Source organism: Phoxinus phoxinus, assembly GCF_949152265.1.
Source record: "Phoxinus phoxinus genome assembly, chromosome: 24".
NCBI classification, from domain to species: Eukaryota; Metazoa; Chordata; class Actinopteri; order Cypriniformes; family Leuciscidae; genus Phoxinus; species Phoxinus phoxinus.
The window spans coordinates 1,366,251-1,386,609 of record NC_136899.1 but is presented as its reverse complement, the minus strand read 5'-3'; the positions used below and the strand labels follow the sequence as shown (position 1 = coordinate 1,386,609).

Sequence of the window (20,359 nt, the reverse complement as noted above, 5' to 3'; positions counted from 1 at the left end):
TCCATCGCTGCTTGCAGCTATATTTATTTATATATATATATATATATATATATATATATATATATATATATATATATATATATATATATATATATATATATATATATATATATATAAAAAGCCGCCACCCCGTTGCCTTTCGGGTTCCTGTGCACGACGGGCAATAACGTAACCCCGCTTTGACTGTCGAGAAGAAGTCTGCTTTAGAGCTTGCATCAGTGTGAGTCTTTCTGCTCCCCTCCAAACACACACAGAAAAGGGGGGGGGGCTGTCTGTGTGTGTGCCCTCCCTCCCTCCCTCCCCACACACACACACACACACACACACACACACAGAGAATGGCAGGGGGAACTCTGTCAGAGAGAGACAAAACCACATTCAAACCAAAATATCTGACTTCCTGTTGGTCGGAGCTAATGACTGTAAATGAGAAAGTTGTCCGGATCGATAAGCACAATTTACATACCGAGTTTTGTGATTGTAGGTAAAAATAACCCACCCACTTTAGTCAAAAGTATCTTGAAAGTAACACACTTCCTGCTGCCAGTTGGTGGCGCTATAACTTTGACTCACAATAGTCACATCCATGTGATCGGCCTCTTACAGCGAACACACTGCTGAAGTTTCATCAAGATCAATAAATGTATGAAGACGTTATAACACATTGTGTTTTTCTTTTCTCGCCATAACTTCGTTTCCTCGCCACGGCCAAACCGTTCGAGATATCAAAAATCCGTCCGCAATTTACCGTCCTCAATGTCTTGACTTCATGCTGACCGAGTTTGGTGGCGATAGGATAATTTTTCTTGGACGAGTATATCAAATTCCAGGGGCATGCATTTTCATACAGCCCATAATAGCCGACTTCCTGTTGGACTGGCGTAAAACTTAGAGCACGAAAGTTGTTCGGCCCGATTAAATCTATATGTGTACCGAGTTTCATATTATTACATGCAAACGTGTTTGATATATGGACCAAGTTTTTCGGACCACGTTCAAGGGGGCGCTGTTGAGCTCCCCTGCCACGCCCGGGTACCAGCTTCAGCCCAGCCCTGATGGCCGCAGGTTCTGACCTGTGTGCAAAGTTTCAAGAGTTTTCGAGCACGTTAAGGGCCCCAAAAGTGCCCGAGAAGTCCCACACAGCAGAGAAAGGGTTAAAATAAAGCCCCCCTCCTCTCTCACACACACAGACACTGAGAGAGACTGGCAAAATTCCCATCAAATCACATTCAAACCAAAATATCTGACTTCCTGTTGGTCGGAGCTAATGACTGTAAATTAGAAAGTTGTCCGGCTCGGGGAGATAAATATAGATACCGATTTTTGTTACTGTAGGTAAAACTAATACCCCATTTTTGACTAAAGGTGGCGCTACTGAGCCCCTCCACCGCGCCCGTTTCTGAAACTTCACACATACCTAGTACCTAATAAATCTGATATGCATGTTGAGTTTCATGCAATTTGAAGCATGTTAAGAGCCTCAAATGCACCCAAAAAGAATATAACAGTTTAAAGCGTTGCCATGGCAACAGTATTTAAGATATCAATAATTCTTTCACAGGTCTACATCTGCCGTGTGTTTACATTATACACATAAAGTTTGAAGCAAATCGGGTAAAAATAAGAGGGTGAATTCAAAGCATTTTGAAAGTGACACACTTCCTGCTGCCAGTTGGTGGCGCTATAACTTTGACTCACAATAGTCACATCCATGTGATCGGCCTCTTACAACGAACACACTGCTGAAGTTTCATCAAGATCAATTAATGTATGAGGATGTTATAACACACTTCCTGTTTCCAATATTCGCCATAAATTCATTTCCTCGCCACGGCCAAACCGTTCGAGATATCAAAAATCCCCTCGCAATTTTTCATCCTCCATGTCTTGACTTCATGCACACCGAGTTTCGTGGTGATTGGTTGAATCGTCTAGGAGGAGTATTTTAAATTCCATTGCATGTGTTTTTTAAACTACGCCAAATAGCCGACTTCCTGTTGGGCTGGGGTAAAAAGTCAGAGCACGAAGGATATATGAACCGATGAGATCTATAAGTGTACCGAGTTTCATATTATTACACGCAAGCGTGTTTGATTTATGGACCAAGTTTTCGGACCGCGTTCCAGGGGGCGCTGTCGAGCCCCCCTGCCACGCCCGGGTCCCAGCTTCAGTCCGGCTCTAATGGCCGCGGGTTCTGATATTTGTGCAAAGTTTCAAGAGTTTTTGAGCACGTTAAGGCCCCCAAAAGTGCCCAAAAGGTAGTAATATAATAATAAATATATATAAATAAATATAGCTGCAAGCAGCGATTACGGGCCCAAGCCGGTGGCACCGCCACCCTGGTGCCTTTAGTTACACTAAAGGCACCGGGCTGGCGCTGCCACCGGCTTGGGCCCTCCATCGCTGCTTGCAGCTATATTTATTTATATATATATATATATATATATATATATATATATATATATATATATATATATATATATAAAAAGCCGCCACCCCCGTTGCCTTTCGGGTTCCTGTGCACGACGGGCAATAACGTAACCCCGCTTTGACTGTCGAGAAGAAGTCTGCTTTAGAGCTTGCATCAGTGTGAGTCTTTCTGCTCCCCTCCAAACACACACAGAAAAGGGGGGGGGGGCTGTCTGTGTGTGTGCCCTCCCTCCCTCCCCACACACACACACACACACACACAGAGAATGGCAGGGGGAACTCTGTCAGAGAGAGACAAAACCACATTCAAACTAAAATATCTGACTTCCTGTTGGTCGGAGCTAATGACTGTAAATGAGAAAGTTGTCCGGATCGATAAGCACAATTTACATACCGAGTTTTGTGACTGTAGGTAAAAATAACCCACCCACTTTAGTCAAAAGTATCTTGAAAGTAAAACACTTCCTGCTGCCAGTTGGTGGCGCTATAACTTTGACTCACAATAGTCACATCCATGTGATCGCCCTCTTACAACAAACACACTGCTGAAGTTTCATCAAGATCAATAAATGTATGAAGACGTTATAACACATTGTGTTTTTCTTTTCTCGCCATAACTTCGTTTCCTCGCCACGGCCAAACCGTTCGAGATATCAAAAATCCGTCCGCAATTTACCGTCCTCAATGTCTTGACTTCATGCTGACCGAGTTTGGTGGCGATAGGATAATTTTTCTTGGACGAGTATATCAAATTCCAGGGGCATGCATTTTCATACAGCCCATAATAGCCGACTTCCTGTTGGACTGGCGTAAAACTTAGAGCACGAAAGTTGTTCGGCCCGATTAAATCTATATGTGTACCGAGTTTCATATTATTACAGGCAAACGTGTTTGATATATGGACCAAGTTTTTCGGACCACGTTCAAGGGGGCGCTGTTGAGCTCCCCTGCCACGCCCGGGTACCAGCTTCAGCCCAGCCCTGATGGCCGCAGGTTCTGACCTGTGTGCAAAGTTTCAAGAGTTTTCGAGCATGTTAAGGGCCCCAAAAGTGCCCGAGAAGTCCCACACAGCAGAGAAAGGGTTAAAATAAAGCCCCCCTCCTCTCTCACACACACAGACACTGAGAGAGACTGGCAAAATTCCCATCAAATCACATTCAAACCAAAATATCTGACTTCCTGTTGGTCGGAGCTAATGACTGTAAATTAGAAAGTTGTCCGGCTCGGGGAGATAAATATAGATACCGATTTTTGTTACTGTAGGTAAAACTAATACCCCATTTTTGACTAAAGGTGGCGCTACTGAGCCCCTCCACCGCGCCCGTTTCTGAAACTTCACACATACCTAGTACCTAATAAATCTGATATGCATGTTGAGTTTCATGCAATTTGAAGCATGTTAAGAGCCTCAAATGCACCCAAAAAGAATATAACAGTTTAAAGCGTTGCCATGGCAACAGTATTTAAGATATCAATAATTCTTTCACAGGTCTACATCTGCCGTGTGTTTACATTATACACATAAAGTTTGAAGCAAATCGGGTAAAAATAAGAGGGTGAATTCAAAGCATTTTGAAAGTGACACACTTCCTGCTGCCAGTTGGTGGCGCTATAACTTTGACTCACAATAGTCACATCCATGTGATCGGCCTCTTACAACGAACACACTGCTGAAGTTTCATCAAGATCAATTAATGTATGAGGATGTTATAACACACTTCCTGTTTCCAATATTCGCCATAAATTCGTTTCCTCGCCACGGCCAAACCGTTCGAGATATCAAAAATCCCCTCGCAATTTACCGTCCTCCATGTCTTGACTTCATGCACACCGAGTTTCGTGGTGATTGGTTGAATCGTCTAGGAGGAGTATTTTAAATTCCATTGCATGTGTTTTTTAAACTACGCCAAATAGCCGACTTCCTGTTGGGCTGGGGTAAAAAGTCAGAGCACGAAGGATATATGAACCGATGAGATCTATAAGTGTACCGAGTTTCATATTATTACACGCAAGCGTGTTTGATTTATGGACCAAGTTTTCGGACCGCGTTCCAGGGGGCGCTGTCGAGCCCCCCTGCCACGCCCGGGTCCCAGCTTCAGTCCGGCTCTAATGGCCGCGGGTTCTGACATTTGTGCAAAGTTTCAAGAGTTTTTGAGCACGTTAAGGCCCCCAAAAGTGCCCAAAAGGTAGTAATATAATAATAATAAATAATAATAAATAATAATAATAAAGAAGAATAATTCGAAGGAAAACAATAGGGCCTTCGCCTTTTCAAGGCTTGGGCCCTAATAAATAATAAAGAAGAATAATCCGAAGGAAAACAATAGGGCCTTCGCCTTTTCAAGGCTTGGGCCCTAATTATTATTATTAATTAACGAAGTCGTGCATTCATGCAGCTAAACGACATCAACAGTCTCTTCATATTCTAGTTCTGGTTGTGTTTCCTTCACGAACTTCTGCTTTTTTTCTGCTGATGCTCACACACACACACACACACACACACACACACACATGCTAAATAATACATGACGTGACAGAAGTAACTACAGCCACTGACAGTTCTGAAGGAAACCGCACAACACCGTCCCAGAGGAGAAGCACACCGAGGGATTCGACATGTTTATATCAAGCAGAACCACAGGTCGTACAACGAGAAAGCGCACTTGCAATGCACTGGTCTGTGTGTGTGTGTGTGTGTGTGTGAGAGCCTCCCAGCGTTCCAGAGATGCCTGGAATTCCCTGGTGTGACACTGCAACAGGTTTAGAAAAGGATTCAACTGTGACTCATAATCACACACAGAAGCTCAACACACACACACACACACACACACACACACACACACACACACACACACACACACACACACACACACACACACACACACACACACACACACACACACACACACACACACACACACACACACACACACACACACACACACACACACACACACACACACACACATTACCTGTCTGACCCTGACCTTGCTCGAGGTCATTTCCAGCCGTGGTCAATGATCAACTCTTAACTCCTCGTACACATCTGCATTGTTCTCTAATAACGACTCTTTCACACACACGTGAGAAACTACAGCAAGAAGTCACTTCACCAGAGACCGGCATTAATATCTATAACACACACACTTACTGCTTTTATACAAGTGCTGACAAAAGCAATATGATAAAAACAAATGTTCTATAAAAAAATATATAATTTCAATAAATATTAAAAATAACAAATCATAATTTAAATAATACCAACAATCAATAAAATATGAATAAGATATGTTATATTAAAATGACATATACTACTATTACTACTAATAATACAAATAAATGAATAATAATACAATTATATTAATAATAATAATATTAACAATGAATATTAATATTAAATCATATTAAAATAATAATAACAATGAAAATGAATATTAATATTATGACAAGAATCATAATAACATTATTATTATTATATTTATTATTATTATTAAACATATTTAAGACAAACATTGATGCCAATTATAGAAATTAGTGCTGAAAATCAACGTTTTTTAAACAATAATTACAAAACAAACCCCATTATCTATTATGTGCATTATTATCCATTAATACGACTTTTAGCCAGAGTGAACCGTTTTTGCCAGATGCACATTATTTCAAAATGTCCTTAATAAAGAATTCAAATGATTTGCAAACTCAAGTATGCAAATACGAGATATTCTTGGCTTATCCAATCAGTTATTAGAAACGTAATCAGTTTTAACCACGTAAACTCAGCAGAAGAAGAAGAAGAAGAAGGAGAAGAAGAATAGACTCAACACTTCCCCTTTAATGATATTAGACACAAACGGTGTCCGTTTCACTGAGCGCTTTATGAAAACACACCCGGCCCTGAAACACAACACTAACACACACACACACACACACACACACACACACACACACACACACTCTTCAGAGCCAGCCGGTGCACAGATAAAACCGGTTCAGAGAAAGCATGTTACGCTCTCTTCCTCTTGGCTTCACGTCTCCCAGCGCCACCACACACACACACAGATCCGACTCCAACGATAAGCAGAACACGTGATTATGTTCAGAGATATGAGCAGACTAATCATTCCTGTATGTAAATGAGTGAAACTCACTCAAGTGCTCGGCCAATCAGCATTTAGAGAGCCAGGCGAGACAAAATACAGTGCTTTATAGCATCCGCTTCCCTGGTTTGATGTCTAAAGCATGGGCTCATTAATATTCGACATCCCACATTTGCATATTCACATATTCAGTATTCAGCAAGTCTGGCCTCCATGATGAACGACTTTATGAACTATGCCGTCATATCATATTCAGATTATTCACAGATACTGAACGGTCATGCCAAAATAAAAGTTCAAATTAACTTGGAAGAAATTATGATTATTACTACTGTACAGCAAAATGTACTTGTTATAATAATAATAATAATTTAAAGAATATGGTATTTTATGTTAACAGTAAACCTCAATTAAGCAGAATTTAGATTGCCAAAAAAGAAAAAATAATTGAAGGAATTAAAACATAAATTCAGAAAAATTTGAACAAAAGATAAAACATTTCATATGGCCCCATTATGTTTTGTTTATATATATATATATATATAAATCATTAAATTTGTAAAAGTTTAATAAAAATTTAATGTGATTGCTTTGTGATTATTCAAATGTTATGAAACCATTAAAACAGAATACAGAAAATTTTAAATTATAATTTTGGAAAAATAAAATGGATATAATAAGGCTATACATTTTTTATGTTGGTTAAACTTTTAATAGATTGTTGTTAAATTGTGTAAGTTTCATTATTTATAGAATAAAAAATTATTAAAACAGAATTAAAAATATTTTGGCCAAAAATGAATCTTTGTTCCACTAAAGATGTATTTGATGATTTGATGTGACGGCAGTAGAGAGTGTGTGTGCGCTCTGTGAAGGCCGTCAAAGGTTTCTATTTACAGCGTTGAGCTTTGTAGCCAATCACAGACATCTCCAGTTGTGTTCGGCACGCTCGCGGATCCTTTCATTATAGCCAACAGAGTATAAACACCGCGTCAATAAGAGATTTAATGCACAGCTTCATTGATTATAACAGGAGTTTCCGCAGCTTTGTGTACCTCGTGTTTTGATTGACAGCTTTAGTGGTTATAATGGCAGTGATCTTTGCTCGCTTTCTGAATATAATATATATATTTCATGCTGCAAGCTACACATTACAAAAGTTTCTGAATTGACAACCATATTTAAGTCAAGTATTTTCTGCTTAAAACTGCAGTGAACCAAAGACAGTCTCTAACACACGGTTTGAAATCGCTGGTGTTTCTGACGTCACACACTACCTTGACCAATCAGATCAACGTGTGATCGTCAACCAGTGGATCTCTGAGTGCAGGAGTGAGTGGAGGCGGGGCTCATTTGCATATTCATAGAACCACGCCTACTAAATGAGGCAAGGGCGAATACTAAATAAGCCTTGAAGATTTTTTTTCCGAGGAAAACACATTGAAATATGTCATTTTGATTATCAAAGATGAGTTTTAAGTAGGGCAGCATAACGATTAATCGCAACTAATCGTTTGCAGAATAAAAGTTTTTGTTTACATCATATATGTGTGTATAATAATAAAGTATATATAAATACACAAGCATGCATGTATAATTTTAAGAAAAAAATCTATTTATATATTAAGTATTTATAATTATATATAATATAAATTATATTTAAATATAAAAATGTATATAAATATGTAAATATTTGTTTAAATATATACATGCATGTGTGTGTATTTATAAATACATAATTATTTTACACAGTACACACACATATGATGTAAACAAAAACTTTTATTCTGCAAACGATTAGTTGCGATTAATCGTTATGCAGCCCTAGTTTTAAGGGATAACATTATTGACTAAAGGGCAACTTTAAGTCATATAGTTCACATGTGTACTTTGTACTGTGTGTGTGTGTGGATGAACGTGTTCGTCCGCCACCACCGAAGAGCATTTTTGACCATGAAAAACCCTGGTTCTGAATGGTGTTTTCTGCTTGGGCCGCAGTGTTTCTCGGTCTAACCGTGTGGATCAACACTGAGGTTATACGCTGTGAGACAAAGATCCAGCACTGACGGCCAAAGGCACACACTCTTTCTCCGAGCACAAATACTGACAGCTCATCATTAGCTCAGGGTGTGTGTGTGTGTCCGTGTGAAGGAGACGGCGGACACAAAACAGCTTCCTCATGTAAATCTGTTCAGAAGAAACATGCATGATTATGGTAACGGCTGTCAGAGTTAATATCAAGGTCCACTTGAGACTGAAGCACATGACAGAACGACTGCGTTATTTAATTACAGCTCTCTGGGAAATGTCGCAGTAATTCATCCCTCGTTGTATCGCATCAGCTCAATCTGCAGAGGATACACAACTACACAGTAAAAAATATATATTTTATTTTTAAATAAAACAAATTATTGGAGAAAATACTATTTCAAGTTTAATTCAATGTTTTATTTGCTGTTTCTTTGCATTTAATTGTGAAATTTACTAGCTTTTACTGATATAAAAGTTTCTATGCCAGCGTTTTATTCAGTGTACCCACAATCCCCTGCACCTGAACACTTCTCTCATGCTGAGTGAATCAGATTTGATCTGTCTGATGTCGTCTGACAGGTTCGTCTGGTGAAAGTGATACAAAGAAAAGTGAGTTTTTTGATGCAATGATAAACCCACAGTACAATCTCTTTAAACATTTTCATACTTCATGCTCATTAAAGGGATTCTCCACTTTTTTTGGAAATAGGCTCATTTTACAGCTCCCCGAGAGTTAAACAGTTTTACCGTTTTCGAATCCATTCAGCCGAACTCCGGGTCTGACGGTACCACTTTTAGCATAGCTTAGCATAGATCATTGATTCTGATGGGTCCAGTAGCATTTCTTTCAAAATGACCAACGAGTATATTTAAAACTTGACTCTTCTGTAGTTAAACCGTGTACTGAGATCAACGGAAAATAAAAAGTTGCGATTTTCCAAGCCTATATGGCTAGGAACTACTCTCTCATTCCGGCGTAAGAATCAAGCAACTGTGCGGCCGTACCATGGGTACAGCAGCGTAATGATATGTGAAAATAGTCTGAAAATAGTCCCCAGCTCGGTAACTTCCAACATGACCGGGACTAAGTTTGTGTAGTTTTTAGGCGGCAAATTAGGTTTCCAAATAAATACGGTTCGGGATCAGCACCAAAGTAAATGTCATCTGAATCGTCTCTCACAAATGTCTCCATGCTACAAGGCACGCTCCCTGTGCAAGCAGGTCGTCACGTTGGTTTGTTGACGGCAAGTGCTTCGTCATATCATTAGGCTAAGCCTTGTTTATACTCGACGCGTCCGCACGAGTGCGAAGGTGCGCGCGGCAAAAATGACGTAATTGCGGTGTGGGCGGTCGCGCGCGTTGGGTGCGCAAAGGCCCATTTCGCCTGGCGGTGTGCACGGCAGATTTTGTAACGGCGCGTGCGGCTCCGCATCCAAAGATGAACGACTTCGAGCCGAATCTGGCCGAGCACGACCTTCTCATCACACCAGCACCCAGTTTGCGCGTCTAAATTAGTTGCTTACATTTAAAAAATGAGCATACAATAGCATAAAAAGCCTTTTTAATGAACATAAAGGTCCATGTTTAATACAAATGTACACGAAAGTTAATGAAATGTTTAGTGAAATTAGAAAATATTTAAGAGATCGTTAATTTATTTGTAAACATACATGTATTCCCATATAGGCTAGCCTACAAATATTTTGTTCTAATGTCACAAGTAATAATCTCAGGGTTTACTGGGTTTTACACGATTATTTTTGTATTGGTGGTGGTAACTAAAATAAACATTGTCACGTGTTTATATTTCTTCTTCTCACCGATTCCTGATGGTTTAGAGAGGACAATTACTCGAGTCGCCCCCTGTAGTTTCAAAGAATAGTACAACGGCGAGCGCGTCAAGTATAAACGCCTCGGCCGTTTGGAGAGGTGCGCGCGCAGTCAGCGGAGACTCGCGCTCGTGCGGACGCGTCGAGTATAAACAAGGCATTACGCTGCTGCAATGAGTGAGTCGTTGAATCATTCAATCAACATATTCGTTCAAAAATGCTGATTCATCCAGTAATGAAACAAGTGAAGTCTTTATGAGTGAGTCGTTGAATCATTCACTCAACCCGATTTTTCAAAATAATTCAAATTCAACACTTTAAATAGACTGCAGCAATTCATATTTTGTCAGAACCTCTGGTAAATTACATGTTATTTTTGTTCAGAACCAATGTAGAATCCTGGTCTCTATTTGAAACAAAAATAATAGTGCTTCTTAATTTATCCACTTCGATAATAAACTGATTTTTTTTTACATAGCCTACATCAACAGAAGGAGCATGCTAGTAAACATGCATCAATGGATGGCCTAATAATGGCTCATATAATCATGTTAAAAAATCTAATTTTTATTAAATTGACATTATAGATCAAATTAAATCCGTAAAATATCGCAAAGTCCGTTTCCCCCCCAATATCGTGTAGCCTTAGTTTAGATCATCAAACATTAGTTTATTTGAAACGCTGGCTGATGTTGGTCGGTGAAGCGAGCCGTATCTCTCTAGTGTGTAGGGAACACCACTCCTCTATCACTTCACGAATACATTATTCATAGGACACTTCTTAGCTCCACCCATATTTCCATGGAAACAAAGAGCCACACCAACAGATGCAGATGAGGCTATAAGAAACCACACACAGCTATACATGAGAAAGTCAAACTTTAACATCTATTAGGACACGTACATTTATTAATTTGGCAGAAGCCATGCTGCCTATATAGGGAGCACTAGACAGCAAGACAAGAATGACCCGCAGTTTACATAATCTCACGCCGGCAGATCAATGGCTCCAATTACAGACACGCTAACAGCCATAGATTCAGTCTCTCTCTCTCTGTATCCCTCAGGACGAGTGGGGTGATTCTGTGACTCAGCGATCCTGACGGACACACACACACACACACACACACACACACCGTCCTCAACGTCTTATTTAAACCGTCACTAGTCTCTCAGAAGACACCCATATCAAATCACTGAACTATATGATCCATTCCTTCTTGTAAACAATCTGACACACACACACACACACACACACACACACACACACACACACACACCTAGAAAAGTGTCTCATTTTAAATAAACCCTTCTCCTTTCACTTCCTCATACACTTTATGAGTACAACACCACTTATAAAACATATCAGTGTGTAGATAATAAAATTACCCATGAGTCACGTCAGCAAACGTTCATAGAAGCAATAAACCTACATAACTAGATGAGCTTGGTTAGCTGACCTAATAACTGAACAGGTGAGATGGAATTAGAGCAAAAACATTAAAATAATGAATTCATAAACCACGCAAAGGGACTCAGGGATCACCTCAATATTGACTAGAGATCGACTGATGATTATTGTGCCATTTTATTGTTTACAGGTTAAAGTTTAAAGTGACCGGTTAACTAAACCAGGTTTTTGACTTTCTATAATACATTTAGCGTTATTAATAAGCATATTAACAGCATATCATAATAAACAATGTTATAATTTGGCAAATTATTAAGAGAAACTTTGAAATTAATAGTTAACTGTTTTGTTCTCATGGTGAGAGTTTAGATTATTAGATTATGTAGATTGTTTGTTTTTATGTACATTACTTTGAGCAAATTATAAAAAATTTAAAAATTGCACAAATCTGCACAAGTGCGCCATACAAGAAGGGGTCTAAATGTAAAATAAATACATTAAAATATAGATATGGTCTGATAAAACATCTGATCTAGACTTTTAGAGAAGTTATTTATTTAGGTAAATATTGGTAAGAAGTCTCTCAGGATGAAAGAGTCTCTATAACTGTTCCTCCAAAAACAAAAAGTATTGTCCGCTGGGAAGGAAATATAGCGACCGGGCTTTAATTGAATACACATGGACTAAACATTCACCTTGATATCTGTCAAATGCATTGCAGAATGTTGACTGAGAGCAGTGACTAATAAAGCATAAAACACACGACAGAAATGAAACAAGCAAACAATGCAAACATAAATCAAAGGCAATTACAGTAGGCCTTGCCAAATGTTCTGGCTACACCTTTTTGGCACAAACTGCACGCCATACCAACATGAAGAGCATCAGACTGGATGTAAGATGCGTATGGCTGTGTGTGTGTGTGTGTGTGTGTGTGTGTGTGTGTGTGTGTGTGTGTGTGTGTGTGTGTGTGTGTGTGTGTGTGTGTGTGTCCAGTAATCCGCTGATGTGTGTCACATCTAAATCCCCATCAGGACGGATCATATGTGATTCAGCTCAAACTATACAGAGCGGATGAATTATGACAGATAAACTGAATGGCCAGAAAGCAGAATGGACAGTGCCTTTGCTGTGATGACCATAGAAACGTATTGTATTCAAAACGTGTCAGTGTGTAATTCAGAATGATGTTCTGCTCCAAGTATTTTTTTAGCAAGACTACATCAAATAGTGGATCATTAATTGTCCTGGACAAAATATATCAATCTATGAGTGATGTCACCACACTGACAGGCCACACACACACACACACACACTCAAGGACAACTTTACCATGAAACACACAACACAGGTCACACGCAGAATCAAAACATTTAAAAGTTTCACGTTTGAACCGATCTGAGATCAGCAACTCAACAGTAGAACCGTCTTAATCAATCAAATCTGATTTAATGTCAAATCAGTATCACACTTACACAAGTTTGGAGGGGTGTGTGTCAATGTAGAAATACAGAGACATTTAACGTACAGACATTTGACAGAAAGACACACACACACACACTTCACTCACTTCTACACAGTCACTGACCCGCGTGCGGAAACCGCCCTCAGCGCGCGCACACTGGCGCGTCACTCTCTTTACTTATCAACATAATGATGAAGATGAGTTATCATCTGACTTTATTAAGTTTATTCTCACCGCTTTCGTTGATTTCCGAGAGTTTTCCGCGCGTGTGTTGGTGTCGCGGCCTCAAGCTGATCCGCCCTGCGCTCTTCACTGACCGCACACACAGGTCACCGCCCTCAGACGCTCTCAGCCAATCACACGCCGGAATCAGCAGACGGACAGCGGTTTCCTCCAATCACGGCGCGGATTGAGCGTCTCTGCGTCTGTCCAACTGGCGCACTTTTGATGGACGCGCGTCGCGTGCAATCGGTGAGTTTGACTCCTTATACGGGCCAATGAAAATTATTACATACAAATATTTCACTCTTTTGAGGTACGTATAAATCTCCACGGTTAAAAATATATATATTTATGGAATCAAATGTTTAGAAAAAATATTTCAGTAATTTACGTCACATCATTTTTTTTATGGAAAATTTTTATTCTCAAATAACGTCATAATAAATTATTCAAAATTATTGAGATTAAAATGATTTAGATGTATAATATATATAAATTGCGAGATAATTTCGAGCTAATAAATGTGAAACATTAATTTAAAAACTATGAAGCTGGCATATTCACATACTCTGTAATAATATTTGCCATAATTCCACAGAAGAGCCGCTGTGTGTATGAAATCACTGCTGGAGATCTCCAACTCTTCTATGGGTGAATGTCGCCATCTGGTGCTCAGATTAAACTCATCTGAAGGGATTCAGGACTCGTTTGCTATAGTTAGAATTGATTGACAGTAAATTAGAGCATTACGATTGGACAATTATTAGGCAGGATTTATTGGCAAGGGCAGAAATGATACATAAATCCATCACAGACTAATTTAAATGTGTCATAGTCACTTTATGTATATGACTCACTCAGAACAGTAAATAGACATCGCAAAGACTTTATGTACTCAACTAATTTAATCAAAAAAACGATTCATGTTCATATAGGCCTATATATATATATATATATATATATATATATACATAGTGGTTTTTGAAAGAATTCTCTTATGCTCATCTAGGCTGCATTTATTTGATAAAAAATACAGAAAAAACTGCAATATTGTGAAATATTATTACAATAAATCATCAGTTTTCTATGTGAATATATAGTAAAGTGTAATTTATTCCTGTGATCAAAGCTGAATTTATCATCATTACTCCAGTCTTCAGTGATCACATGATCCTCCAGAAATCTGTATAATATGATGATTTATTATCTGTGTTGGGAACAGTTGTGCTGCTTAATATTTTTTATATACAGTTGTGCTGCTTTATTTTATTTTTTTACAAGATTCATTAATGAATAAACAGTTAAAAAGAACAGCAATTATTAAAAATAGAAATCTTCTCTAACAATATAAATCTTTACTATCACTTTTTATAAATTTAACACATCCTTACTGAATAAAAGTATTAATTTCTTTAAAAAAAAAAAGAAGGAAAATAAATACTGACCCAAAAACTTTTGAAAGGTAGTGTATATTGATATTTATAAATGCTTTTCTTTTTTTTCTTTACTTTTTATTCATTGAAAGAATCCTGAAAAAATTATCACAGGTTATATAAAAATATTTCCACATTGATAATAAATCATCATATTACACTGATTTGTGAAGGATCATGTGATCACTGAAGACTGGAGAAATGATGATGATAAATTCAGCTTTGATCACAGGAATAAATTACACTTTACTATATATTCACATAGAAAACAAATGATTTATTGCAATAATATTTCACAATATTACTGATTTTACAGTAATTTTAATCAAATAAATGCAGCATTGATGAGCAGTTATACATTTCAAATTGTAGACAAATATATCTATCCATTTATTTGTTTTTGATTTATCATATTTTTTTACAGCTGTTTTACATTGGAATATTTCAGAATATTACTGTTATTTTCTGTATTATTGATCAAATAAATGTATATTGGCGAAAATATACACAGTACTGTATATGTATATATATACACACACATATATAATAAAGAAAGGTAGTCATTTCATCTGTTTTCAAAGAAGTTTATTGAAATAAATATTTCTAAATTTTATAAAGTCAACCGTTTATAATGCTAGCACAAAATCTGGACTTTCTGAAGTGTGTCCGGTCTCCTCATGATTCCAGTGATGTCACATTAGTTCAGAGTCACATGACCAGGGAAGAACATCAGCGCTTCAGTCGACACTGGTCCTCTACAACTGAAGACTCGGTGCAGCATGCAGATCACATGATATACTTACATCATCATTATTAACACAGTTATGCACACGTGTCTTTAGAAAGGAAAAGGAAAGAAGGTCAAACGTATGTAGTTTTCCTCTAGTTTTTCTTTTTTATTATGTTCTGCATTTCAAAGCATGCCAAGGAAATGCGTGTCTGCATAGTGTCGGCTATAGGGATGCCAGGAGGAAAGACTTCCTTATGTACAGCAAAACCGGGAATCCAGTGTAAACCAGTTACCAAAATAAATTAAAACTCAAAAAACATAAAAAAAATATGTACATACAGGATGTCCTTCATGATTCCACACTAAAGCCTAACGCGCTCCTGTGGGTTTGGCTGGTTCTACGCTCTCGGTGTCTAAAGGTGATGGCATAAGTTCAAATCCCTGTGAAGACGTAAAGAGAGAGACAGAGTAAAGGCCGGCCAACACTAAAAGATGTTTCAGATCTGGTCAGATTTCCACAAACATGACGATAGATCAGTGGTGTTCGCTCGCGCTCTAAAAGTTGCACCAAAATGTATAAAAATGTCAAAAATCGAGATATGGTGCAAAAACAAAAAAGTTATTGTTTTTCATTTTTATGAGCAATATCGCATCGGCAAAAGTGTTTTTCACGAATATAATTTTTATACAATGATTCAATAAAAAATACGTTAATTGGGTGACTTATATTTTAGATAGGGATGGACGATATATATATGATAATTTTTTATGTTATTGTTATCGACCCGATACGAAAATTAGGCCGATATATTAATTAAAGTTGATAAATAATGGAGAATTTCCTTTAATTTTAATGGAGAATTTCCTTTAATTTTAATGGAGAATTTCCTTTAATTTTAATGGAGAATTTCCTTTAATTTTAATGGATAATTTCCTTCAGATGCGCACTGTTCAACATGATGCTTTTGAAATATGATTGGAATCACTTCAAAAAAAGGAAAATACAGTCATATAGGCGACATAAAATCATAATCAGAACATTATTATTGTGTGCTTTTAATGGTGAGACTTTTGTTTTTGTAATCAGGCTCTCAAAAAATATATTAAAAATTTGGATTTATCGGCCGATATATCGGTTATCGGCTTTCAAATATAAAGAATTATCTTAGAATGATATAGAATAATTGTGAAATCTGGCTAAATATCTCATGGTCAAACGTGACTTGAGAATAAACAAACGTGCCGAGCGGCAGATTCAATGACTCTTCACACACACTTCACAATCTGATGAGATCTTCTGCAGAGTCATCAAGATCATCGGGACTTTCCTAGAACTCACACCGGCCGATTATCTGGAAGTGTTCGGGAGCCTTTAAAGTGCACAGCGGTCACCGAACATCAGGAGAAACACACACGACAGGACACGTCATACACACACACACACACTCATTTCAGCAGGACTGTTATCATCAGGAAAGTGTCATACACATAATAGTGTTCTGCAACATAACAACGTTGTACATAATAGAATGAAACACAATCATAAGCTGCATTAATAACTGTGTGAACATCAGGACAATGAAGCCGTGTTTCGGGAATTAAACTCAAATTCTCCGCCGACAGATTAAAACCTGGATTACAAACAAACAAATCAACTAAAAACAACCAAACTAATGTGTGTCAGAGACCGTTTGATTTCCCAACACAACCTTACACACAGAAACATCCACGCGAGAGAATTTCAACAGCAGAATCTCTTAACATTAGGGAATATTAATAACCAGTTTTCCCTGAAATTGTTTGCACTGAAAGTTAAAAAATGAATTGTAGTGTTACTATATACTTACTATATATATAATATACGGGTGAAACTGGAAAAATGAGAATATGGTGCAAAAGTTCATTTATTTCAGAAATTCAACTTAAAAAGTGAAACTAATATTATATAGACTCATAACATGCAAAGTGAGATATTTCAAGCCTTTATTTGTTATAATTGTGATGATTATGGCTTACAGCTTATGAAAACCTTTTCACAATATTCTAATTTTGAATTTGGGGTTTTCATAAGCTGTAAACCATAATCATCAAAATGATAACAAATAAAGGCTTGAAATATCTCACTTTGCATGTAATGAGTCTATATAATATTAGTTTCACTTTTTAAGTTGAATTACTGAAATAAATGAACTTTTGCACCATATTCTAATTGTATATATATTCATTATAGCAGTATTTGTTGTAGCATTATCTGTATTAGTTTTTATTTATAATAAATTAACATTGTTCCTATAGTCCTAAAAATAAGCTTTGTTGTCTTTATGCCAATTAAATATATTTATTTCTCTCATTTTTTTAAATATTGGGGTCAAATTTGATCTGGATGTGTGAGATTCCCCCATATGTGGCGTTGAAATACACAGAATCTATAGAGACACTAATAATAATAATAAAATTAACAACAAATATGTACTAGATAAACATGTGCAAACTCCTGCATTCATCAAAGTAAAAGGGAATATTGTTATTTAATGCAGTGTGTGAACCGTTCTTCACATTGACACAGATTCAGATGTTTGATCAGACTTAAGTTCAGTTCAAATTAAATATCATATTTGGTATCAACAAAAACATAAACCACACATAAGCAGCCGAAAGGCAGAATGATACAATCGTTGTCATGACTGGTGTACAGATGCTAAACAGGTTCTCATGCTAATATGCTCTTCTTTCCTCAGAAACGCTTAGATTAAATGCTAGAATAATTTAAATATGATAACGGTAAAGTCTGCCATAAAAAATGCCTTATATTAAAAGTGTATGTTTATTATCGCATGCTTAATAGCTTATTGTAAAGTTTATTTTTTCATTGGTCCACACGTCTGTTTTTAAATAATAATTAATAATCATGTGACTGTGGCTGCAGGGCCGTAAACGCCACAGATAATGGAAAATCACTGAAAAATATGAACTTTTACACCCAATCTTCAGTATTTGGTTTCATTTGTGGTTTAAAGGATTCTGTATTGCTAAAGCTAACGTGTTAAACTTTAAAAATGACGCCATCTTTAACAAGCCGCTGAAACCAAGCTAACGCGCGTCAGACTCGTTGCATATCGTTGGTCTCAGTGTCAGACACATGACTCTTCATAGCTTTAAACAGCTGTCAATCACCCCACCCACTGCAATCCAGCCAATCCAGTGTGAGTGGGCGGGGCCTGAGGCTTCGCCTTCTTCGTCATTCTTGCACAGTAAATGAAGGCAAAGACAGACAGAACACATCAGATTATTATTAGTAGTCGTGTTTTCTTCTGTTAGGCCAGCTAACACTAACAAGTTCAACCAGTTCTTCATTTTGGAAGCGCCGTAGACGTGAAGATATAGATCGAGAGAGTCTGGAAAATTCAGTGCAAGACATAATGGCTACTTTGAAATTAGTAATAATCATTATTGTTTGTTTATGGATGACAGCAGTGGAGACGAGTGAAGTTCATCGCTGTCTTTCATGATCATTCGCGAGTAAAACCTCCTCCAGTGTGTCTCTGAAACTCCTCAGTGCAAAACCAGAAGCAGAACGAGAGAGAGAGAGAGAGAGAGAGAGAGAGAGAGAGAGAGAGAGAGAGAGAGAGGGAGAGAGAGAGAGAGAGAGAGAGGAGAGAGAGAGAGAGAGGCTCTAGCTCCCCGGGTCTGAGCTGTGTTTCTGTGGTGTGTGTGGTGTGTGTGGAGTGTGTGTCGTCTGCGGCTCCTGCAGAGAGAAGCGTCTCTGGACGTCCAGGTCCGGTCGGGTCCCGGGGTTCGAGGATCCCGAGAGAAGAGCGTCTGCAGGATGGAGAGACTCGCAGGACTGACAGAGAGAACACAGACGAGAGAAGCGGAACCTAAATCATTAGGATATTAAGATCATGTTCCATGAAGATATTTAGTAAATGTCCTACCGTAAATATATAAAACATGTATTTTTGTGAGTGAATGCAGCACAATCGTGAACATAAATGCACAACTTTAAAGGAGATTTTCTCAATGTTTACATTTTTTTGCTCCTCAGATTCCAGATTTTCAATAGTTGTATCTCGGCCAAATATTGTCATATCCTAACAAACCTAGTGTAACTTTCCCTGTGTTTGCGCTAGTAATGAGCATCAGCATGTGTGTGTGTGTGTGTCACACCTGAGAGAGAGAAGCGAGTGTGTGTGGGTCCAGTGGAGTGACGGGCTGCACGAGTCTCTCGGGGAACGTGGATGGAGAAACTGTGCTGTACGCCGGAGGAACCAGCATCATCTGTCTCTGCAGGAGCTGCATGATCGTGCTGATGTCCGTCGACATGCGGCTCTCCAGTCTGCACACACACACACACACACGCAGACACACACACACACACGCACGCACGCACACACACGCACGCACACACACACACGCACATACACACACACACACACACACACACACACACACACACACACACACACACACACACGCACGCACACACACACACACACACACACACACGCACTGTAATATTTTTCAGCAGCATCAAGTGTCTGTATAGTGTTAGTTCTAGACAGTCGTAGCCCACGTTTTTTTTCCGTCAGTCTGATTGCAGTGAGTTGTGACCATAGACTGTAAAAAAATATGTTCGTAGTGTGCGTGACGTCACATGTAGTGTTGTGAGGAGTGAGTTGTGAGGAGTGAGTTGTCAGGTGTGAGTTGTGAG

General features: G+C 38.2%; 2 protein-coding genes across 13 annotated transcripts in view; both read right to left on the bottom strand.

The window, feature by feature from the left end:
- Nucleotides 1-13,683, bottom strand: part of LOC306992799 (uncharacterized protein) — an 86,878-nt gene extending 73,195 nt beyond the window's left edge. For 8 of the 12 annotated variants that reach the window (XM_079601993.1, XM_079601997.1, XM_079602001.1 and 5 more), the window contains exon 1: nt 13,498-13,607. The gene's annotated coding sequence lies outside the window, so the exon portion shown is untranslated. Of the gene's footprint in view, nt 1-13,497 lie in introns of all 12 variants that reach the window. The other 4 variants (XM_079601994.1, XM_079601996.1, XM_079601998.1 and 1 more) reach the window with 3 other exon arrangements.
- Nucleotides 13,684-19,321: 5,638 nt separating this feature from the next.
- Nucleotides 19,322-20,359, bottom strand: part of kcnh2b (potassium voltage-gated channel, subfamily H (eag-related), member 2b) — a gene marked incomplete at its 3' end in the record, with an annotated part of 98,362 nt that continues 97,324 nt past the window's right edge. The window contains exons 13-14 of the mRNA XM_079601795.1: nt 19,816-19,984; nt 19,322-19,492 (exon numbers count right to left, since the gene is read on the bottom strand). Coding sequence (XP_079457921.1) covers nt 19,322-19,492; nt 19,816-19,984 — 340 coding nt within the window. The remainder of the gene's footprint in view (nt 19,493-19,815; nt 19,985-20,359) is intronic.